At 36.6% G+C, this 18762-nt stretch overlaps 1 protein-coding gene across 1 annotated transcript in view; it reads left to right on the forward strand.

Annotated features, from left to right (window-relative positions):
- The window catches only part of LOC106869402 (uncharacterized), a 109943-nt gene that overhangs the window by 37031 nt on the left and 54150 nt on the right, over positions 1–18762 (forward strand). Inside the window, exons 26-36 of the mRNA XM_089358261.1 lie at positions 308–475; positions 1372–1542; positions 3523–3762; positions 7031–7261; positions 7903–8073; positions 10166–10405; positions 11752–11985; positions 14249–14419; positions 15913–16083; positions 17646–17816; positions 18417–18656. Of these exons, the coding sequence (XP_089214387.1) occupies positions 308–475; positions 1372–1542; positions 3523–3762; positions 7031–7261; positions 7903–8073; positions 10166–10405; positions 11752–11985; positions 14249–14419; positions 15913–16083; positions 17646–17816; positions 18417–18656 (2208 nt within the window). The remainder of the gene's footprint in view (positions 1–307; positions 476–1371; positions 1543–3522; positions 3763–7030; positions 7262–7902; positions 8074–10165; positions 10406–11751; positions 11986–14248; positions 14420–15912; positions 16084–17645; positions 17817–18416; positions 18657–18762) is intronic.

Consider the following 18762-nt stretch of genomic DNA (forward strand, 5'->3'; position numbering starts at 1 on the left):
CTTATGTGCCACCCGCACAATATATATATATATATATATATATATATATATATATATATATAAATACACACTCATAACAGGTTGAGTCAAGTGTTTTTGATTTTCACTGATGATATTTGTGCATGCATGCATGCATACATACATACATTTTTATATGTATGTTTGTATGTATGTATATATTTCTGTGTGCATGTCTTCAGATTGTTTCACTCAATATTTTTTATTGTAACATTGTCATTATCTCCTTATTCTCACCCTCCTCCAAACATACTTTCATCCTTGGCAACAATTTTCCTTTCAATTTCAGATTACACCAAAATTAACTGTGGACCACCAAAAGACATTCTTGGTGCTGAGAAGTCCTACAATACCACCACCTATAAATCTGAAGTGATCTACATTTGTCCAGGAGATGAACTAAAATCAGTCTGTAAAAAGGATAATAAATGGTCTCCAGTAAATTCTACATGTAAAGGTAATATAAATAGCTTCCTTTTTATTGTCACTGTCAGGGTAATTTTATTTTATTTTCACGCTATCTTTGCCAGAGAAAGTCTGGCTGACTTCCTGACAATTTATGCAATGTTTGTTGCTGGTGGGAGAGACAAAGGGCGTTGTCCTCAAACCAGAGACCTCCCCAAATGCTGGTAACAGAGTGGACATCATTAATTCTATCCAAGGGCAAAGTATTAAATTGGGTGATAGGTTAAGTCTCCCAATGAAAAAGTGGAAATATGGTAGACTGTTCCCTCCAGAAGACATCCATACAGTTTTCATTTACCAGATTTCATTTTTAGTTATAAAGCAAATTTTTAACAAATTTTTAACCACATAACCAAGATTTCGCCCAGGACCACAGAATTGTAAAGTAACCTTCTTAACCTCACAATTATACCAAGCGTATCTATGTAAATCTCTTAATTTCCAACTTGACATTTTTCACTTGTACCATGTATCATCACCCAAAACTCTGTGCAATATAATGGTCCCAAGTCCTTCCTCGCTAAAATTCAACAATCCTTTGAAATAGCCTTCCAGTGCTCTAACAATCCTAATCCACCACCCTTAATTATAAACCTCCTCTACTAATTAGCTCACCAATGTAACAGAATCCATTTACAACCTTCTGGGCATTTGAGAAAATCCATTTCCTGTGTGTTCTTAGTGTTTATTGTTCCTACACATCTATCACATACAAAGACTTCTTTCTTTGTTAACCTACCAGTGAGCCCAGTGCACTTCTGATGTGTCCATATGTTGCACTGGATACGCCATATGGAATTCCTACCAACTCCTTTCCTATATATTGAGCAGAGCACAACTATATAGTATACATGCAACATTGGTATCAATTTCTGTTCTTAATTTCAGTTTATGCAAAAATTAACTGTGGAACTCCAAAGGAAGTTGCTGGTGCATCAAAGTCCTACAAAACCACCACCTATAAATCTGAAGTGACCTATACTTGTCCAAAGGCAGAACAACTAAAGTCAGTATGTGAAAAAAACAATAAGTGGAGTCCAGTGGCAGAAGCCTGTGAAGGTAATGTAAATAGCTCATCTCCTGTTGTTTCTGTCTATGTAATTTTGTTTTATTTTTGTATTAAATGTGTTTGTCAGAGGAAGACTAACTGAAAATATGACAAGTTCGTCAGTGTTTGTGGTTGTTGGTTGGGAAGAACTAGTTATCCTAAGACCAGAGATCTTGCATATGCCCACAACAAAGAGGACGTCATTAATGCTACCCAAAAGCCAGGTAATAATAACTAGATGACGGAGTAAGTCCAACAGCCAAGAACTTGAAGCGTAGAAACTTGTTCCTCTCCTACAGACAGGGGATCAAGAGAGGAGAGGGTGGTTAATTTCATAAGAATGTGGGAGGAGAGTGTCAGATGGTTAGAGATTGGGCTAGATGTAGATGTAGTAAGGGATGAATGAAAAAGGGTGAAGGTGTGGTCAATGTTAGATATCAGTATGGTGGGAAGGTGAGAGATAAAAGTGGCTAAAGAGAGGTGGGAATGACAAGCAGCATCACATGAGGAGTAGAAAACAGCAGCGGAGAGATGAAAGAGTAAGGAGATGAAAGAGTAAGGGGATGACATGCAGGGCGATAGAGTGCAGGGAAGTGAGAGGGTGATAACAAAAATCAGAGATACATAAGGGTTGCTATAGTCACTGGGCTAACATATCTGGGGAGGGGTTCATCAATAGTGGATATGAAAGGGTGGAGAGAATGACAGTAGATAGGAGAGATGTTAAGGATGGGGTATGGCGGACCTAAGATGTAGCTCAGAGTGGAAAGAGAAATTAATTAAGGTACAGAAAGTGGGCTGATCTATGGAAAGTAGTATGAACAGGGATGATAATGAGAGGGAGGGAGAGGTAACTGGTAGTGCCATAGGTGAGGATGGAGTATGTATTGATTCTGCTCACTGACTTCAGCAGCTGAGTTGTACCATGTACATATGGACTGTAAAGATAAGGATGGGATGCAATCCTTTTGAAGGTAGAATAATCTCTGTCTAGAAACTGTTTAAGAAACCCAACATCAAGGATCATCCTGAAGGTCAAGTGTTCTCTCCAATTATTGTTCTCTGAGCTACAGGTTTATGCACCATAATCCCCATCCATTCAAGCCATTTTTGCCACTCCCACTTTGCTTTCAATAATTTCCTTTAAGGACAGTACCTATTTTCCATCCTTCCCTTCTTTACAAGTGCAATTTATAAATGTAGATAATGGATTGATCAAGGAGGAAGTCACCATTGTCTGATATTTCAAACTCATTCACTACACACTCTCGTTTGATATAGTTACCACACAGGGGTAAAGTGCCTTCTCTGCCCAGGTAAAGAAGGGCATAACAGCAGCTGTTTGACATAACTTCACAACACAGCTAGGCTTAGATGTTGGATGAGTGCATGCAAAATAATTTTGATTTACTGCATGCATCTCAGAGGCCTGTCCAAACACTTCATTTACTGGAGATTTTATTTTGATCCAGGAGAGCCCTTTGTTAACACTGCCAAAGCAAGAACTTCAGAAAGCTTCCCAATGTTATTCTCTGAGCAAAAAGTCTTCCAAAACAAATTTATCAGTTCATTGTCATTGATGATCAAAGCAACACTGAGAATGCCATTGATTTATCCCACCATTAACTCCCAATAGATTGCTAGAATGAAACATCCACTAATCCCATTTCCTAAGTCATGTTTGATCCTGCATATTGTATATCCTGAAATCTTTTTGATTACATTGGATAATGTGGATACCCTTTTTAAAGATAGCTGGAAATGATTGAGGGAGTTTTATAACATATTAGGTGTCCACATAAGGGTTCTACACTAAATGTTGAACTTAATATCATAAGCTAACAGATCTGACAAAGCTTATTCTCTGATATAATCTGTTGTCTTATTCTATACCATCACCTGGCCATTCAGCGAGTTGTGATGGTGCTACATTAGAAATTATTACTATTGTTGTTGTTATTTTATTTGTCTAAATTTTCCTTTAATTCCAGTTTCTCAGATCAATTTTGTGAAAGTAAAAGATGCAGCTCTGGATGTATCTGGGAAAACATTATGGAAAGAGAAAAATGTAACAGCAGATGCTTGTGCAGAAGCGTGTTTGACTGATGAAGAATGTTTATCATTTGAAATAAAGAAAGATGATGGGAAATGTTTCTTATCAAAACAAACTGCAGCTTCCTCCAAGAAAATGAAAACAGCCAAAAGCAGAGATTACTACCAGCGAGTAAAAGGTAATTATTCTGTGCATTTTATTATTGCAATTCTCTTTTCCTCTTACTTCTGAAATTTGTGATTCCATTTGTAATTCATAATGTACAGACAACCATTTCTGTAAAGACATTGACATGTCTCTGTCTTTACAGAAAGACAGAGACATATTCCTGAAAAACAAAGAGCAATATTAGGAAATGGAAATACTGTTAGGACATTCTCATAGAGAATGTGTTCCTCTTGAACGCTTTTATGTATACCTTCAATTATAGTTTCATGTAAGAAAAGAACCTCATGGTGTTTTACTTAAACCCAAAGAGTAATAGTATTAGTATTACTAGTAGTAGTCATGGTGGTGGTGGTAGCAGCAGGAGCAGTAGCAGTAACAGCAGCGACAACAGCTTTTTCTTCATTTCTTCTTGTTGACATGGCTTAAACAGTGCTATTACAACACAGTGTCTCATCAGTAGTTGTCCTTCGTAATCTGCCATACAAAATAACAGAAAAAGTACTATCAATCTATGTAGTCAAGTATTTCCTACATTTTGTCATGGTTATTAGAGCAAGATGCCCTTCTTGTCACCAGCCATTATTACATGTGGAGAATACGTTTTTCTATGCTACTAAAATTAGAGAAATTTTCTGTTGAGACTAAAGAATCCTCTCTACCTAAAATAAGTTTCTCTTTAGAATAGTTCCTTCGTATTAAGTACTAAACAGCCAGCAACTTCCCTGAGTACAGCTCAAAAATTTTATCCTTTTTTGTTGAAGTTCTTCCTTCTTAAAACTTTGGACATCAGGAGAAATTCACTCAGTTTAGTGATCTCATTATTAGAATACTCATGAATGCTATGATGTCATTGCTATGATGATAAATCTCTCTGGGTCAGATTTAAAGGTGGCCCATTTCTCTATTTTTCTGTAAGGACATTCAACAGGGCTGAAGTTGCAGACCTGACTACAATATTTATCCAGCTCACCCTCTTGAAGTTTGAGTACTTTAACAGATCAGGTTTAAACAGAGACAATAGCCAAGCAGTTTCAGTGAACTGAACAGCTGTGCCATGATTGAGTTTAGGAAGAAATTAATATGAATCTTCAAGAAGTTTGATATAAACGTATCGATTACTCCCATTCTAATTACATTCATCTAACTGGATATTACTTTATGTTGTAAAGTGGTCTTTTGCCACTGTTGTATCTATCTTTTGACAACAGTTGTCACTCTGACAGATATTGTTATATTCTGAAGTTATCAATAGAATCGTTCTATCTGACACTGTATGACCCCAGTTGTACAGTGTTATTATCCTCAAAAAGTTGAATCAATATAATTTCCACTCAGTATCACAGTGTAGTTACTATATCAGCACATACACAACTATCAATACAGTCTACGCATACTCCCAACCTTTTCAACCTTATCCTGTTGACTGACTACTGCTCTATTTATAATGGCTGGCTAACAGTGTTGGCGCGTGAAAAGTGTCATATAGCCAGTCCATCTATATTTCTATTTTTGTTGTTTACTTTTCTATAATTCTTTCCTTAAGCCGATTTCTATGTCTCCTTTCCATTCCATTTCTGCTGCTAACACCATACATCATTCTCCCTATGTATGTTACAATTTCTCCTTCCCAGTATTGCTTGCCATTTTTGTACATTCTTACATATACCTTATCACTGATTCTAAAGAATTCTGACATGTCTTTGCTAATATGTATTTTTTTCTTCACAACAGTTTATTGAATACTGACTTCATCGTTCTGACAACATTAATTCTGCTGGTGAACTTCCTTCTGACACATTTGGGTTCAGAGTTACCATGTATACCCTTAAGAATTGTTGGAGCATGACCTCATCCATGGCTTCCTTGGTAGTTTTCTTTAAAGCTCTCTTAAAAGTGTCTACAAACTGTTTGGCCCTTCCATTCAATCTAAGATGATACAATGCTATGTTTTTATGTTCTCACAAGAACATCTAGCAGAATCTTTTAGACTCACAGGATACGAACTGTGTTCAGTTATCAGAGACAGTTATATCCAGTATACCAAATCTTGCGAACAGCTCATGTAAGAAGTTTATTACCGTATATGAGGTTAGTCGTTCACACCTTGTGACCTCAGGCCATTTTGTGTAGCTATCCATATCCTGGGCCTGCAAAATCGATATACAATCAGGACCATAGTATTTTCACTTCCAGTCAAGGTTCACAGGTTTCTAGTAGGTAGTTTCACTGCCAGCACACAACCTCTGCAGCATTTTACCAGGTTTTCAACTTCCTTGTCCATGCTTGGCCAGTATACGAAACTTCACATCAGCACTTTTATTCTAGAGATGCCTGGGTGTCCCACCTGAAACTCTTTTAGCATTCTCTTCTGTAGTGTCTGTGGTATTACCACCCTCTGAGCATACATTAGTACACCATCACATATAGAGTACATATTCACCACAACATCTGATTTCTGGTCAGGTGATCACACTGAATCATTGTATCCTACAGGGTTTTGCAATCTTCATTCTCAGTAACTCCTGGGGTCTAGTCATACCACATCTTTACACTTTGAAGGCCATGATTTCTACAGAGTTCCCAATGGATAATTCTTGTCACATTGTCATATCATCTTTTGTAATCATGTTGTGCCAAACTCAAGCATTCTCTAATGATGTGCCATACCATTTTACCCCTCTTGCCACACATTCTGCATTTGTTGCTCTTGGTAGAGTTGTCAATTCTGCACTTCACATTGTTCTTAACACTTGTTCTTGTACTGTGCATATCAGTGCTTCTGTCTCTATCTTCAGGTCACTCCTCATCCATAGCCACTGGTCTTCTGTATCTGTCTTGGCATTCATATCTCTTGCAAACTGATGATACATTTTTTCTCCTTTCATGCTGTTTCTTTTTTTTAAGTTTTTCTTTCTTGACACAATTATCAATTTTGATGACACCAGACTTCTTCACATCTTTCAACAATGGTTGTAGGGTGTTTTTTACATACTACCCTAAGCTGTTTTCCTCTGCTTTGATACAATCCTGGCAACTAATCAAACTTCTCCTACCCTTTCTTCTGGACAAGTACAGCCTATCGGTGTCACTCTTAGGATGTCAATATTTTTCTTGTCTTCATATCGATGTTCATTAGTTCTTTCCTTTGCCAGTTTATATATGAATGTGGTGTGTGTGTGTGTGTGTGTGTGTGTGTGTGTGTGTGTGTGTGTGTGTGTGTGTGTTGGGTAGTTGGAGGAGTGTAAAATGTATTTCTTGTTCTCTCTTTCTTTTTCCAGCTAACAAACCTGTTATGTTTAAAAAAGTTAGCATGCCGAGCAAAGCTACTTTAGGACAGCTTAAGGATAAGACCTTAAAGGAGTGTGAAAATTCTTGTCAACAATATGTAGGATGTAATTCATACCAGTACAATGCTGAAGCTAAGTTGTGTGATCTGAGTAAGGTGACTCAGTTGAATGATGTACTTAAACCCAATGATGGAAATTGGGATATATATTTGATTAACCCAGGTTAGTAGAGTGCTTCCATTTTATTTATTGTATACCTGTGTATTTACAGATATGTGTGTGTGTGTGTGAGAGTGTGTGTGTGTGTGTGTGTGTGTGTGTGTTGTTTCATGAGTGGCTATGGTGAAAGAAGTTATGTTGGGTTCATGGCTGAAAGGATTGAGAAAAGACACCTTCCTCTTCATTCAAACCCTCAGCAACTTTTCAAAGTCCTTCTGGCAAAAGAAAGTGGGGTGGGAAAGGAAAGTGCTACCTCTCAGAGAATTTGTGAAAAGATGGGTGACAGTGGTAAAAATGGTTAAAGTGAATGGCCCTGCTCTAAGCATACACCTGTAGATTGAAAAGCAACTGTTGGGAGAGGACTTGTACCTTTGATGGTCAGGGTAAAGGCCTTTTGTTTGGCAGTGGTTCAGTACAGATGCAGTTATTATTTTAACTCAGCATCAGTACATAACAGAGTGCTGAAGAGGAAATGGACAATTGCAGAGAACAGAATAGCGATGCAATGCTACTTGGAAAGTGAACTCAAAATAAGGGGTTACAGAAAACAAAATAAGGGGTTACATAAATTCGTCCTGATCTCCTTGTTCTCAGCCACTCCTGGTACACATGCACCACTGATATCAATTTCTCTTATCTTTCAGTTTACAAAAAAGTTAACTGTGGACCGCCAAAAGACGTTATTGGTGCCAAGAAGTCCTACAATACCACTACTTTTAAATCTGAAGTGACCTATACTTGTCCAGAAGGAGAAAAATTAAAATCAGTATGTAAAGAGGATCATAAATGGTCTCCTGTAGTGTCTGCTTGTAAAGGTAAATTAATGTAAACAGGTTCTCTCTTGATGACTCTGTTTCAACAATTTTGTTTAATTTTTTTTCTTAAATATCTTTGTTAGAAAAAGAAAGATTGATACTTTGTCAATCTTCATGGTGTTGTTGGCTGGTGTGAGGGATTGAGTAAGCTATCCTCAGACCAGGGACATCCCCAAATGCATGTAACAGAACAGATTTCATTAAACTCATCCAAGTTACAGGTTATGCTATTAAATTCAATAATGGATTAAATCTGCTGACCAAAAGTAGCAAGTGTAGCAGCATGTCCTCCCCAACAGGCTTCCACATAGTTTCCATCCACCAAATTTCATTCACAAGGATTAGTTGTGAAGCAGATACAGCCAGAAGTCCTCACAATACCATATTGTTGTCAAGTTATAGCTTAGCTCATCTTTGTCCTCTCCAGTTAATATTTAAGCACTGTGGGCCACATCTACTTTCACATCAATTTCAAAAATTTCCCTTGAGGAGAGCATCTTCCTCTCCATCCTCACAAGGGAAACTTTAAATATGCAAATTAGGGATTGACCAAAGAGGAAGTCCCCATTGTCAAACCTTTCAGCTTCATCCACCACACAACCTCTTTTGTCATGGCAACAAAACAAACAAAAACTGGTTTCTGTGTTGGGTTAAAAGAACATGAGGGGCAATCATCATGGTGTGCTTGGCTGACGGCCAGATTTGAACCACACTCAATAACTGCTGTTGGATTTAAATCTACAAGTCAACAACAACTGGACATCCAACATGTGCGTGTAAAATTAGTTTGTTGCTCTATGCACGTCTCAGACAGGACTGTCTGATGCCATCTCTGTGACTGTAGATTATATCTTAGACTAGTAGATTACTTTGGTAGAACTTGCCAAGAACTTCAAGTCATCCATGGTATTCTCTGAATTAAAGGATCTAGCTTGTCAGAAGATATAAGGGCTACCTCCTTTTAATTAGTTATGTATTTATTATTAAGGTAAATGACCAAACATAATTAGAGAAAGCAATGAAATGAGTGATATTCATGTCTTACTTAAGGGTAGTGACTGTCTATGTAAAGTGAACTGATTTGGACTGAGAATCAACCCCAGATTACTCACTCAATCCATATATATGTACTGAAACAACAATGCAAGGAAATTACTCAGGTCATTTCCTGCATGGGAAACGAATAGTAAAGTGGCTACTTATTGAATCAAGGTATTATGACTAAAGTTTCACCCTCAAAGTCTTGGAAAATTATTGTTAATGACTCATTCTGGTCATGAAATTCTGAAGGGGCACCTTCATAAAGATAAACACTTTTCTTTTGTATTTCATAAAAAGAATAATTTTGATTAATTAATATTTCTAAGTTTGGCTGTCCACATTTATTACATTTATATTTATTCACTAGACGATGGTGAAAGTGAAATTATTTTAGTTTTTCCAGGCAAAAAGATTGCGATAAGTGATGGGTTGTAGGCCTTGTCATGACCAGCCATATTTAGTTATGTCCTTTTTATATTCTGGGTTCAACTCATACCTGGATGTACTTTTGGTTGATAAAGCAAGCCTTAGTCAAGTACTGAGATAGATCTCTTCATATGTATTCTCAGTGCAGAATGTGTGGCCTTGGCCACACCAATCCTAAAATATCATTCTAAAGATTACTAGCCACCAATCTCATAGCTACAAGATAATGCAAGATTAATTCAAAACTTGAATAAATAAGCTTTACATTAGACAGAGTAATGTGAATGCTAAAGGGCTATCTTAGGAACCATTATTATTAATATTGTTAACATCAGCAATAATTATAGTTATTCTTCTGTTAAGGAGGTATTCATAGAATCATTTGAGCATCAGACAAAATGTACTGTGGTTTTAGTTCTGACTCGTTAACTTCAGAGTTCATATCCTGATGATGTTAACTTTGCCCTTCCAGAGCCAATAAAATACAATGCTATTCAGGTGTAGAAGCCAATTTAATTGACCACCTCCTACCTCAATGTTTTGATCTTCTTTCAATGTGAGAAATTACTATTGTTGTTTTTTTTTTGCTTTGTTTCCAATTGTCTCAATCTTACTTTAATTCCAGCTGCTCAGATCCATTTTGTGAAAGTGAAAGATGCAGTTCTGGATGTATCTGGGAAACCATTGTTGCACAAGAAAAATGTTACAGCAGATGCTTGTGCTAAAGAGTGTTTGTCTGACAAAACTTGTTTGTCATTTGAAATAAGTAAAGAAAACGGAGATTGTTACTTATCAAAGCAAACTGCAACTAAATCCAAGAAAATGAAATCAAGCAAAAGCAGAGATTACTACCAACGAATAAAATGTAATTATTCTTTGTATTTTATTGTTGGATTCTCTTTTCCTCAAATTTATGAATTCATTTGTACTTCATGATATATATATATATATATATATATATATATATATATATATGCACACACACACAACTGTTTCTGTGAAGACATTGACAGGGTTACCTAAAAGATTGGTGGTAGGAGTAATTAGGGCAGAGCTGGAAACTGGGATAAAGATGGTAGTAACAAGTTATCCAAGCATGTCCAAAAGGTAAAATGTGAATAGAAGAGTGGGGATAGATTAAGAGGAGTGGGATGGGGTAGAGGTTGTAAGTGTTTGGGAGCAGAGTGAGAGAGGTTAGACAGCTTGTGGATGATTATGGTGAATAGTGATCAAGGGTGGAGCGATGATTGATAAATATGATTTTGAGGGAAGGGGAGAGGAGGTGATGACTAGTAGTAAAGAAAGGGTGAAGAACATCAGAAATGGTGATAGATGACAGGTGACTAACTATGAATCAAATAGTCAATGTTATTAGTATTGTCTGTGAAAGAATATTCTGCACAATGAGCTTGGCGTGACAAAGGTTTCTGCTTGGTGGGTGCCACACCTTCTGAAATCTGAGCAAAACTACACCAGGATAATCACATCACAGGAAAATCTGATATTGTTTGAGGCAGATCCATCTGGTTTCCTAACCCAGAATGAGTGTTAGTTTCACTATGAGTCAGAGACAAAGAGACAATCCATGCAGTAGAAACACCCTCCTTACCTTCTCCAAAGATGGTCATGGTTGTTTCATCTGCAGGAAGGTGATGGTCTCAGTTTTCCAGGATACAAAAGGCATTTTGTTTATTGACTATCTTCAAAAGGGCTACACAATGGCGAATAATATGCCAACTTGCTGAGTCAGTTACAAAAGGCTATCAAGAGGGGTCTTGTTTCATCAGGACAATGTCCAGCTCATAAGTCCTTGGTTTCAATGGCTGTTATGCATGACTACAGCTTTGAACTGGTTGATAACCCTTACTATTCTCCTTACTTGGCCCCATCTGACTACCATCTATACCCCAACATGGAAAAACACTTGGTTGAAAACCAGTATTGCAGTGATGATGTCATATCTGCTGTTCTTCAACAATAGGACCCAAGCATTACCAGACCAGAAGTTTGTGGACCACAAAGGGGGATTATGTTGAAAAATAAGCCTCATTTGATTACATTCTATGAAAGTATCTTGGTCTACGTTTAAATTTTTCAGCTGACCTCATATTTGTTTTAAATAAATTGTACATTTAAAACAATTTATGCATTGGTTGCTATATAATTTTTCATGTGTGTGTGAGAGTATAAAATGTATTTCTTTTTTTCTAGCCAAAGATGATGTTTTGATACTTAAAAGCACTTCCATACCAGGGCATGATACATTTGAGCGGCTGGAAAATGTGAGCTTAAAGGAGTGTGGTCATGCTTGTCATCAAAATCCAGGATGTAACTCTTATGAGTATAATAAAAAAAATATGCTCTGTGATCAAAGTAATGCAACTCACTTGACTCAGGACCTTCTGCCCAACACCTGGGCATGGGATACTTACATCATTAACCCAGGTCAGTAGAGTGTTTTTATTTTTTTTGGTTTGTGTACTTGCATATCTATGTGCTTGCATGTATTTACATATACATACAGGTGTGTCTATAGTATATATATATATATATATATATATATATATATATACATATATATATATGTGTGTGTGTGTGTGTGTGTGTGTGTGTGTGTGTATACCATATTTTAATGTATATAAGAAAGACTTTTTTGTCAGAAATGAGGTTCAAAAAATATGGGAGTTTATCATACATGGATAGTATTATAATCCCTTACAAAACCTTTTTTACAAATTTTAAGCTCCAAAAATTAGGGGGTCCTTATACACGTTAAAATACAGTATACATATTGTTATATCGCACGTTCAGATGACCTCTGCTCAACTACCCCGACATCTATACTTCTCCCTCTATATCAACAAGAAATATGGTTTATCTTATTGCTGTTACCAGAGGTATGCCCTCTTGGCAAATTTAAGGCCTTTGACTGCTGACAACCCAGATATACCACCTTAGTACCAGCTGCTACTCTGCACTGCCTGTACCAAGGTCACTGCCACCAACCAACCCCATGAGCAGGACCGTCAATTACCTATCCCTAATGCTTATCAACTCACAGCACTTACTAATCCCCAACACTTACTAATTCCCAGTGCTTACCAATCTCCAACTTTTGTTATGTGCATTTATACTCGTGCTTGTGCACAATGCTGGGAAGATAATTTAGTTCAGCAATATGGACCAAGTTAGAAAAGTGTGGCACACTCCAGAAAGCAAAGCTTACATTGTTTTCCTCTGTTGAAGCACAGCCCTGGTTATTCTAAGAGCCTCCATTTATGTATGGCCAGCTACATATGGCATTTAAATTATGTATAGCCAGCTACTTGTGTTGTTCAAAAGAGGAGGTATGCTATACATAATCCAGTTTTAGAGTGGTTATGTGTCTCCAGCCAATAGTGATTGTTAGGTCACTTATCAGCTAAGAGCTTTATAGGTTTTGACTGGCCTTAACAAACAACCTTCTAAATATTACTGCTCTGATGTTTTAGAATGTGCATCTTTTCAGGTGTATGAACTTTAACCAATATATATTAATACATACATTCAATACATTCACACATGCATACACGCATACATACATACATACATACATACATACATACATGCATGCATACATACATATATACATACACACATACATACATACATACATACATACATACATACATACATGCATACACACATACACACACACACATATACATACATATACATAAAATACAAACACATGCATACATACATACACACATACATACATATGTATACATATATATGCATGGAGGCTTTGTGGAGTTAACACCAAAGATATCACCCACATCATAAGCAGTTATCTGAAAATGTCATCATGGTATTATTTACCGATGAGACATGATGTTGTAGCTAGGACACTATATAATGAAATCCATCAGAAGGATAACCCCAAGGATAAAGAAATAAGAACCCACAGTGTGGTAGAAGCCATAGCCTCTCATAATAAAAAGGAGTACTGTTGGAATGTCCTAGTGAAAACCTCAAGAAAATATAAGCATAGCTGATCTAATATAATGATATGGAAAAAAGAACAGAAACTGTGTACAGTTGTGAAAATCAGCTGCCCAGCATACAGCCGAAGATCAATGAAAAAGAGAAAACCTACACTGAACTATTGAGAAATCTGCAGTTACTCTATCCAGATTACAAGTTCAGGTTTATACCTGTAATTAGTGGGATTGCACTCTGTGTAAATGCCAATCTTCAGAAATTAGGCTTCTCAAAACCAGGAAAGAGAAAGCTAATTCAAAAACTACAGATCAAATTCATCACTGGAACTGTAAAAATCTGTAAATCTTTCCAGAAGTTCATCATTTAAGTATCTATGAGTGTGTCTAGATATGCAACTATATGCATGAGAATACATACATAAAACAAAACATAGAAATCTGCACATATGCATACATACATGCATACAAAAACACCTTGCTGTTGATATTGAAATTCCAATGAAGAAGCCTTAGATCTAGATTAGAAACCGGCTCTTTATTGGCAAGAAATCTTGAAATAACACTGAATAATGACATACATACATGCATGCATGCATGCATGTATTATATCTATGTGCAAATTTCATCAATTTGATTCACTCAGTATCTTTTATTGTAACACTGTCGTTATCTCTTTACTCTCATCCTGTTCCTAATATTGATATCAATTATTTCACCAATTTCAGTTAACTCAGAAATCAAATGTGGACCACCAAAAGACATTGTTGGTGCTGAGAAGGACTACAAATCTACCAACTATAAATCTGAAGTGACCTATACTTGTCCAGACGAAGAGTCGTTTAAGTCCATATGTGAAAAGAACAGCAAATGGACTCCAGTAGCACCTACTTGTAATGGTAACGTAAATAGCTTCTATCTTGTCTTTGTTTAATTTTGTTTTATTTTTGTGCTAAATGTCTTTGTCAGGGGAGGACTGGCTAACTCTATGGCAATTTCCACAGTGATTATGACTGGTGGAAGTTATCCTTAGAGAGGAATATATCCTCAAACCAGAGACCTCCCCCCAAATACTTGTAACAGAGTGCATTCCATTAATTCTGCCCAAGAGTAAAGTAATGCTATTAAATCAAGTAATGGATTAACTATGCTGATCAAGAACTGGAAGTTTGAAAGCTTGTTTCCTGTAGGCTTCCACATTGACCTTTCTCTCCAATACTTTTTGTCATCATCTAAAATTCTGTACAGTATAATGCTCTGAATCCTTCCTTACTAAAACTCGGCAATCCTCTGAAACAGATTTCTGATGCTTTTGCTATCTTCCAATCCACCACCCTTAGTTATGATAATCCTAATAAAAATGATTTCAGATTTAGACTCAAAACAAGCAATTTTCAATAGATGTTTTGTCAATACCACAATGTCTACAGTTTGACTGGTATATTATGTTTTTGTTTCCCTGCAAGTAAAGTTTGCTTCGGCTTGATTTCACCTAAAAAGCAAAACATTACAAAATTAGTAAAGCGATGCGTGATAATTCCTGCCATGATTAGTTATATTTAGTTACATCCTTTTATGTTGTGGCTTCAAATCCCAACAAAACATACTTCACTGGGCTTCACTAAGGAAGTGACAAAGGACTGGGAGTTGTGTTTGTTGTACTTGAGAGAATGTGCCAAGCTAAGTAAAATTGGTGTCATCTATACATATAGGCTTGACCTTTACTGGTGCTGGTGCCACATAAAATGCACTTGTGCTGGTGCTGTAGAAATGAACCATGCCAGTGGCACATTAAAAGCGCCTGGCCCATGCTGTAAGGAGATTGATGTTAGGAAGGACATCCAGCCATAGAAACCATGCCACAACAGACAATAGGAGTGTGGACGGCTCCCCAGCTAGCCAGCTCCTGTCAAACTGTCCAATCCATGCCAATATGGATGACAGACATTAAATGATGATTATGATGATGATGTGTATATATATATATGTATATATATACATACCTGATATATGCCCTCACCAATATATATATATATATATATATATATATATATATATATACATACCAGATTGAGACTGAGTGTTTCCCTATTTCAAGTTTCCACAGTTTTAGCAAATTACATACAAAAACCATTTATTTATCAAAGTATATCCCATCATATTTTATTGTCTGTTATCATCATTATGCAAGAAGCTCAATTCCACGTTTATACCATTTGACTGATTTAGAGACAGAAAACTTCCTGCATCTGTTTTCAACATCATTTACATTATTGAACTTCTGATTATTTCACTCGATACCTTTCATTGTAAGATTGTCATTATCTCCTTATTCTCACCCTCTTCCAAACATGCTCTCACCATTGACACCAGTTTCTCCTTTTAATTTCAGTTTACTCCAAAATTAACTGTGGACCACCAAAAGACATTGTTGGTGCTAAGAAGTCCTACAAAACCACCACCTATAAATCTGAAGTGACTTACACTTGTCCGGAAGAAGGCAAAATAAAATCAGTATGTAAAAAGGATAGTAAATGGTCTCCAGTAAATTCTACATGTAAAGGTAATGTAAATAGCTTCAGTTTTGTTGCCACTGTCAGGGTAATTTTATTTTATTTTCATGCTGTCTTTGCCAGAGGAAGTCTGGCTGACTCTCTAACAATTTACACAGTGTTTGTGGCTAGTGGGAGAGACAAAGGAAGTTGTCCTCAGACCAGAGATCTCTCCAAAGTGAACATCATTATTTTTGGGGTGAGTGCACTAAGCAGTAATAAGTAAAAATACAATGTTCTCACAGATTTGGTTGTATTTACAACATATGTCTACAGTGAGAAATTTTCTCCTTGACAAAATCTGGTGAATGGCTTGTTTACAGGTCCAAACGTGCTTTTAGCATATTCAAACTAGTATTAACATTGCATCATTAATTCTATCCAAGGTCAAAGTATTAAATTGGGTGACAGATTAAGTCTCCCGACGAAAAAGTGGTAATATGTTAGACTGTTCCCTCCAGCAGACATCCATAGTTTCTATTTACCAGATTTCATCCTTTGTTGTGAAGCAAATTATTAACCAAGATTCCACCCAGGACCACAGTATTCTGAAGTAAGTTTTTTAACCTCACAGGGTATATATGTAGATCTTTTAATTTCCAGCTTGACCTTTTTCACCTCTACCATGTATCATCATCCAAATCTCTGCACAATATAATGCACCCAAGTCCTTCCTCACTAAAATCCAGCAATCCTTTGAAATAGCCTTCCAGTGCTCTACTAGTTCTTCTAATGCATGATGAGAAGCAGTTTGGTTCCTTAGAGGAGGGGATTCAGTGTCATGTGGGTGGAGATCACAATAAAGTGCTTTCAGAGGGGACAAGTTGTCTCCAGAATCTCATATACTCAGATATCCCACTTCTTTGTCATCTCCTATGTGAAGCTCAGCACCTTGTGATCAGCCCTCACCACTTCAACCCATGCCTTCCTGGCTCTCCTTCTTCCACAAGTTCAATCCACTTTAAGTGCTTAGCACTTTTTTATACAGCTCCCCACATGAACAAACCATCACTTCCAATGACAAACTTATCAGTCTTCTCTTTTGCTCATTCCATATTATTCCTCTTTTACTTAATTTTCTTCTCAACACATTTGCACTTTCTATACAGGCACACTGATGCTGCACATTCATACATTCATTAGAGCACACTAGCTTCATTCCTCTCTAGTCTTTGCATATGGCCTTCATCTTACTGTCATGTTGTATAGCTGGTCAAACACAAGCAACATACAATCTGCCTTTCACTTGTTGTGAGAGGCCTTTTGTTGCCACCAGAGGTTATAGCTTTCCGAACTTACTCCATCCTATTATTCTAGCAACAATACACTTTGAACATCCTCCTCCTCTGCTAATTAGGTCACCAAGGTAACAGAAACCATTTATAAACTCTAGGGAGCCTTCTGGGCATTTGAGAAAATTCAGTTCCTGTGTGCCCAGTGCACTTCTGATGAGTCCATATGTGGCACTGGATACACCATATGGAATTCCTACCAACACCTTTCCTATATATTGAGCAGAGCACACACATAATATTCATGCAACATTGGTATCAATTTCTGTTCTCAATTTCAGTTTATGCAAAAATTAACTGTGGCGCTCCAAAGGAAGTTACTGGTGCATCAAAGTCCTACAAAACCACCACCTATAAATCTGAAGTGACCTATACTTGTCCAAAGGCAGAACAACTAAAGTCAGTATGTGAAAAAAACAATAAGTGGAGTCCTGTGGCAGAAGCCTGTGAAGGTAATGTAAATAGCTCATCTCCTGATGTTTCTGTCTATGTAATTTTGTTTTATTTTTGTGTTAAATGTGTTTGTCCGCGGAAGACTAACAGAATGCATATGAAGTTCTACAGTGCTATTTTTTGTTTTCCCAGGAAAAACATTGTAAAAGAGTAAAGTAATGGGTTATAGACCTTGCCATTACTAATTACATTTAGTCACATCCTTTTACATTCTGGATTCAAATCCCACCTGGATGTACTTCACCTTTCATACTTCTGAGATTGATAAAACAAGTACTGAGGTTGATATATTTTCATGTATTCTCACTGCAGAATCCGTGGTATTGTGTTTATCATTAAAATTAATAACTTGTAATTATTTTTGTATTTTAGGGTGATGGATTGCTAGAATCATTAGAGCATCAGACAAATTTTGTTGTGGTATTTGTTCTGGCTCTTTAATGTCTAACTTCTAATCCTAAAATACAATTCCAGTCAAGTTTATAGGCCGATTTAATCATTTAACTCCCACCTCATATTTTTGATGTTTTTTTCTACATTAGAAATTATTACTATTTTTGTTGTTATTTTCATTTGTCTAAATTTTCCTTTAATTCCAGTTCGTCAGATCAATTTCGTGAAAGTAAAAGATGCAGTTCTGGATGTATCTGGGAAAATATTGTGGAGGAAGGAGGATGTAACAGCAGATGCTTGTGCAGAAAGGTGTTTGTCTAACAAAAATTGTTTATCATTTGAAATAAGTAAAGAAGATGGAAATTGCTACTTATCAAAACAAACTGCAGCTTCCACCAAGAAAATGAAAACAACCAAAAGCAGAGATTACTACCAACGAGTAAAAGGTAATTATTCTGTGCATTTTATTATTGCAATTCTCTTTTCCTCTTACTTCTGAAATTTGTGATTCCATTTGTAATTCATAATGTACAGACAACCATTTCTGTAAAG

Source organism: Octopus bimaculoides, chromosome 10 (assembly GCF_046866305.1).
Source record: "Octopus bimaculoides isolate indiv1 chromosome 10, ASM4686630v1, whole genome shotgun sequence".
Classification (NCBI taxonomy): Eukaryota; Metazoa; Mollusca; class Cephalopoda; order Octopoda; family Octopodidae; genus Octopus; species Octopus bimaculoides.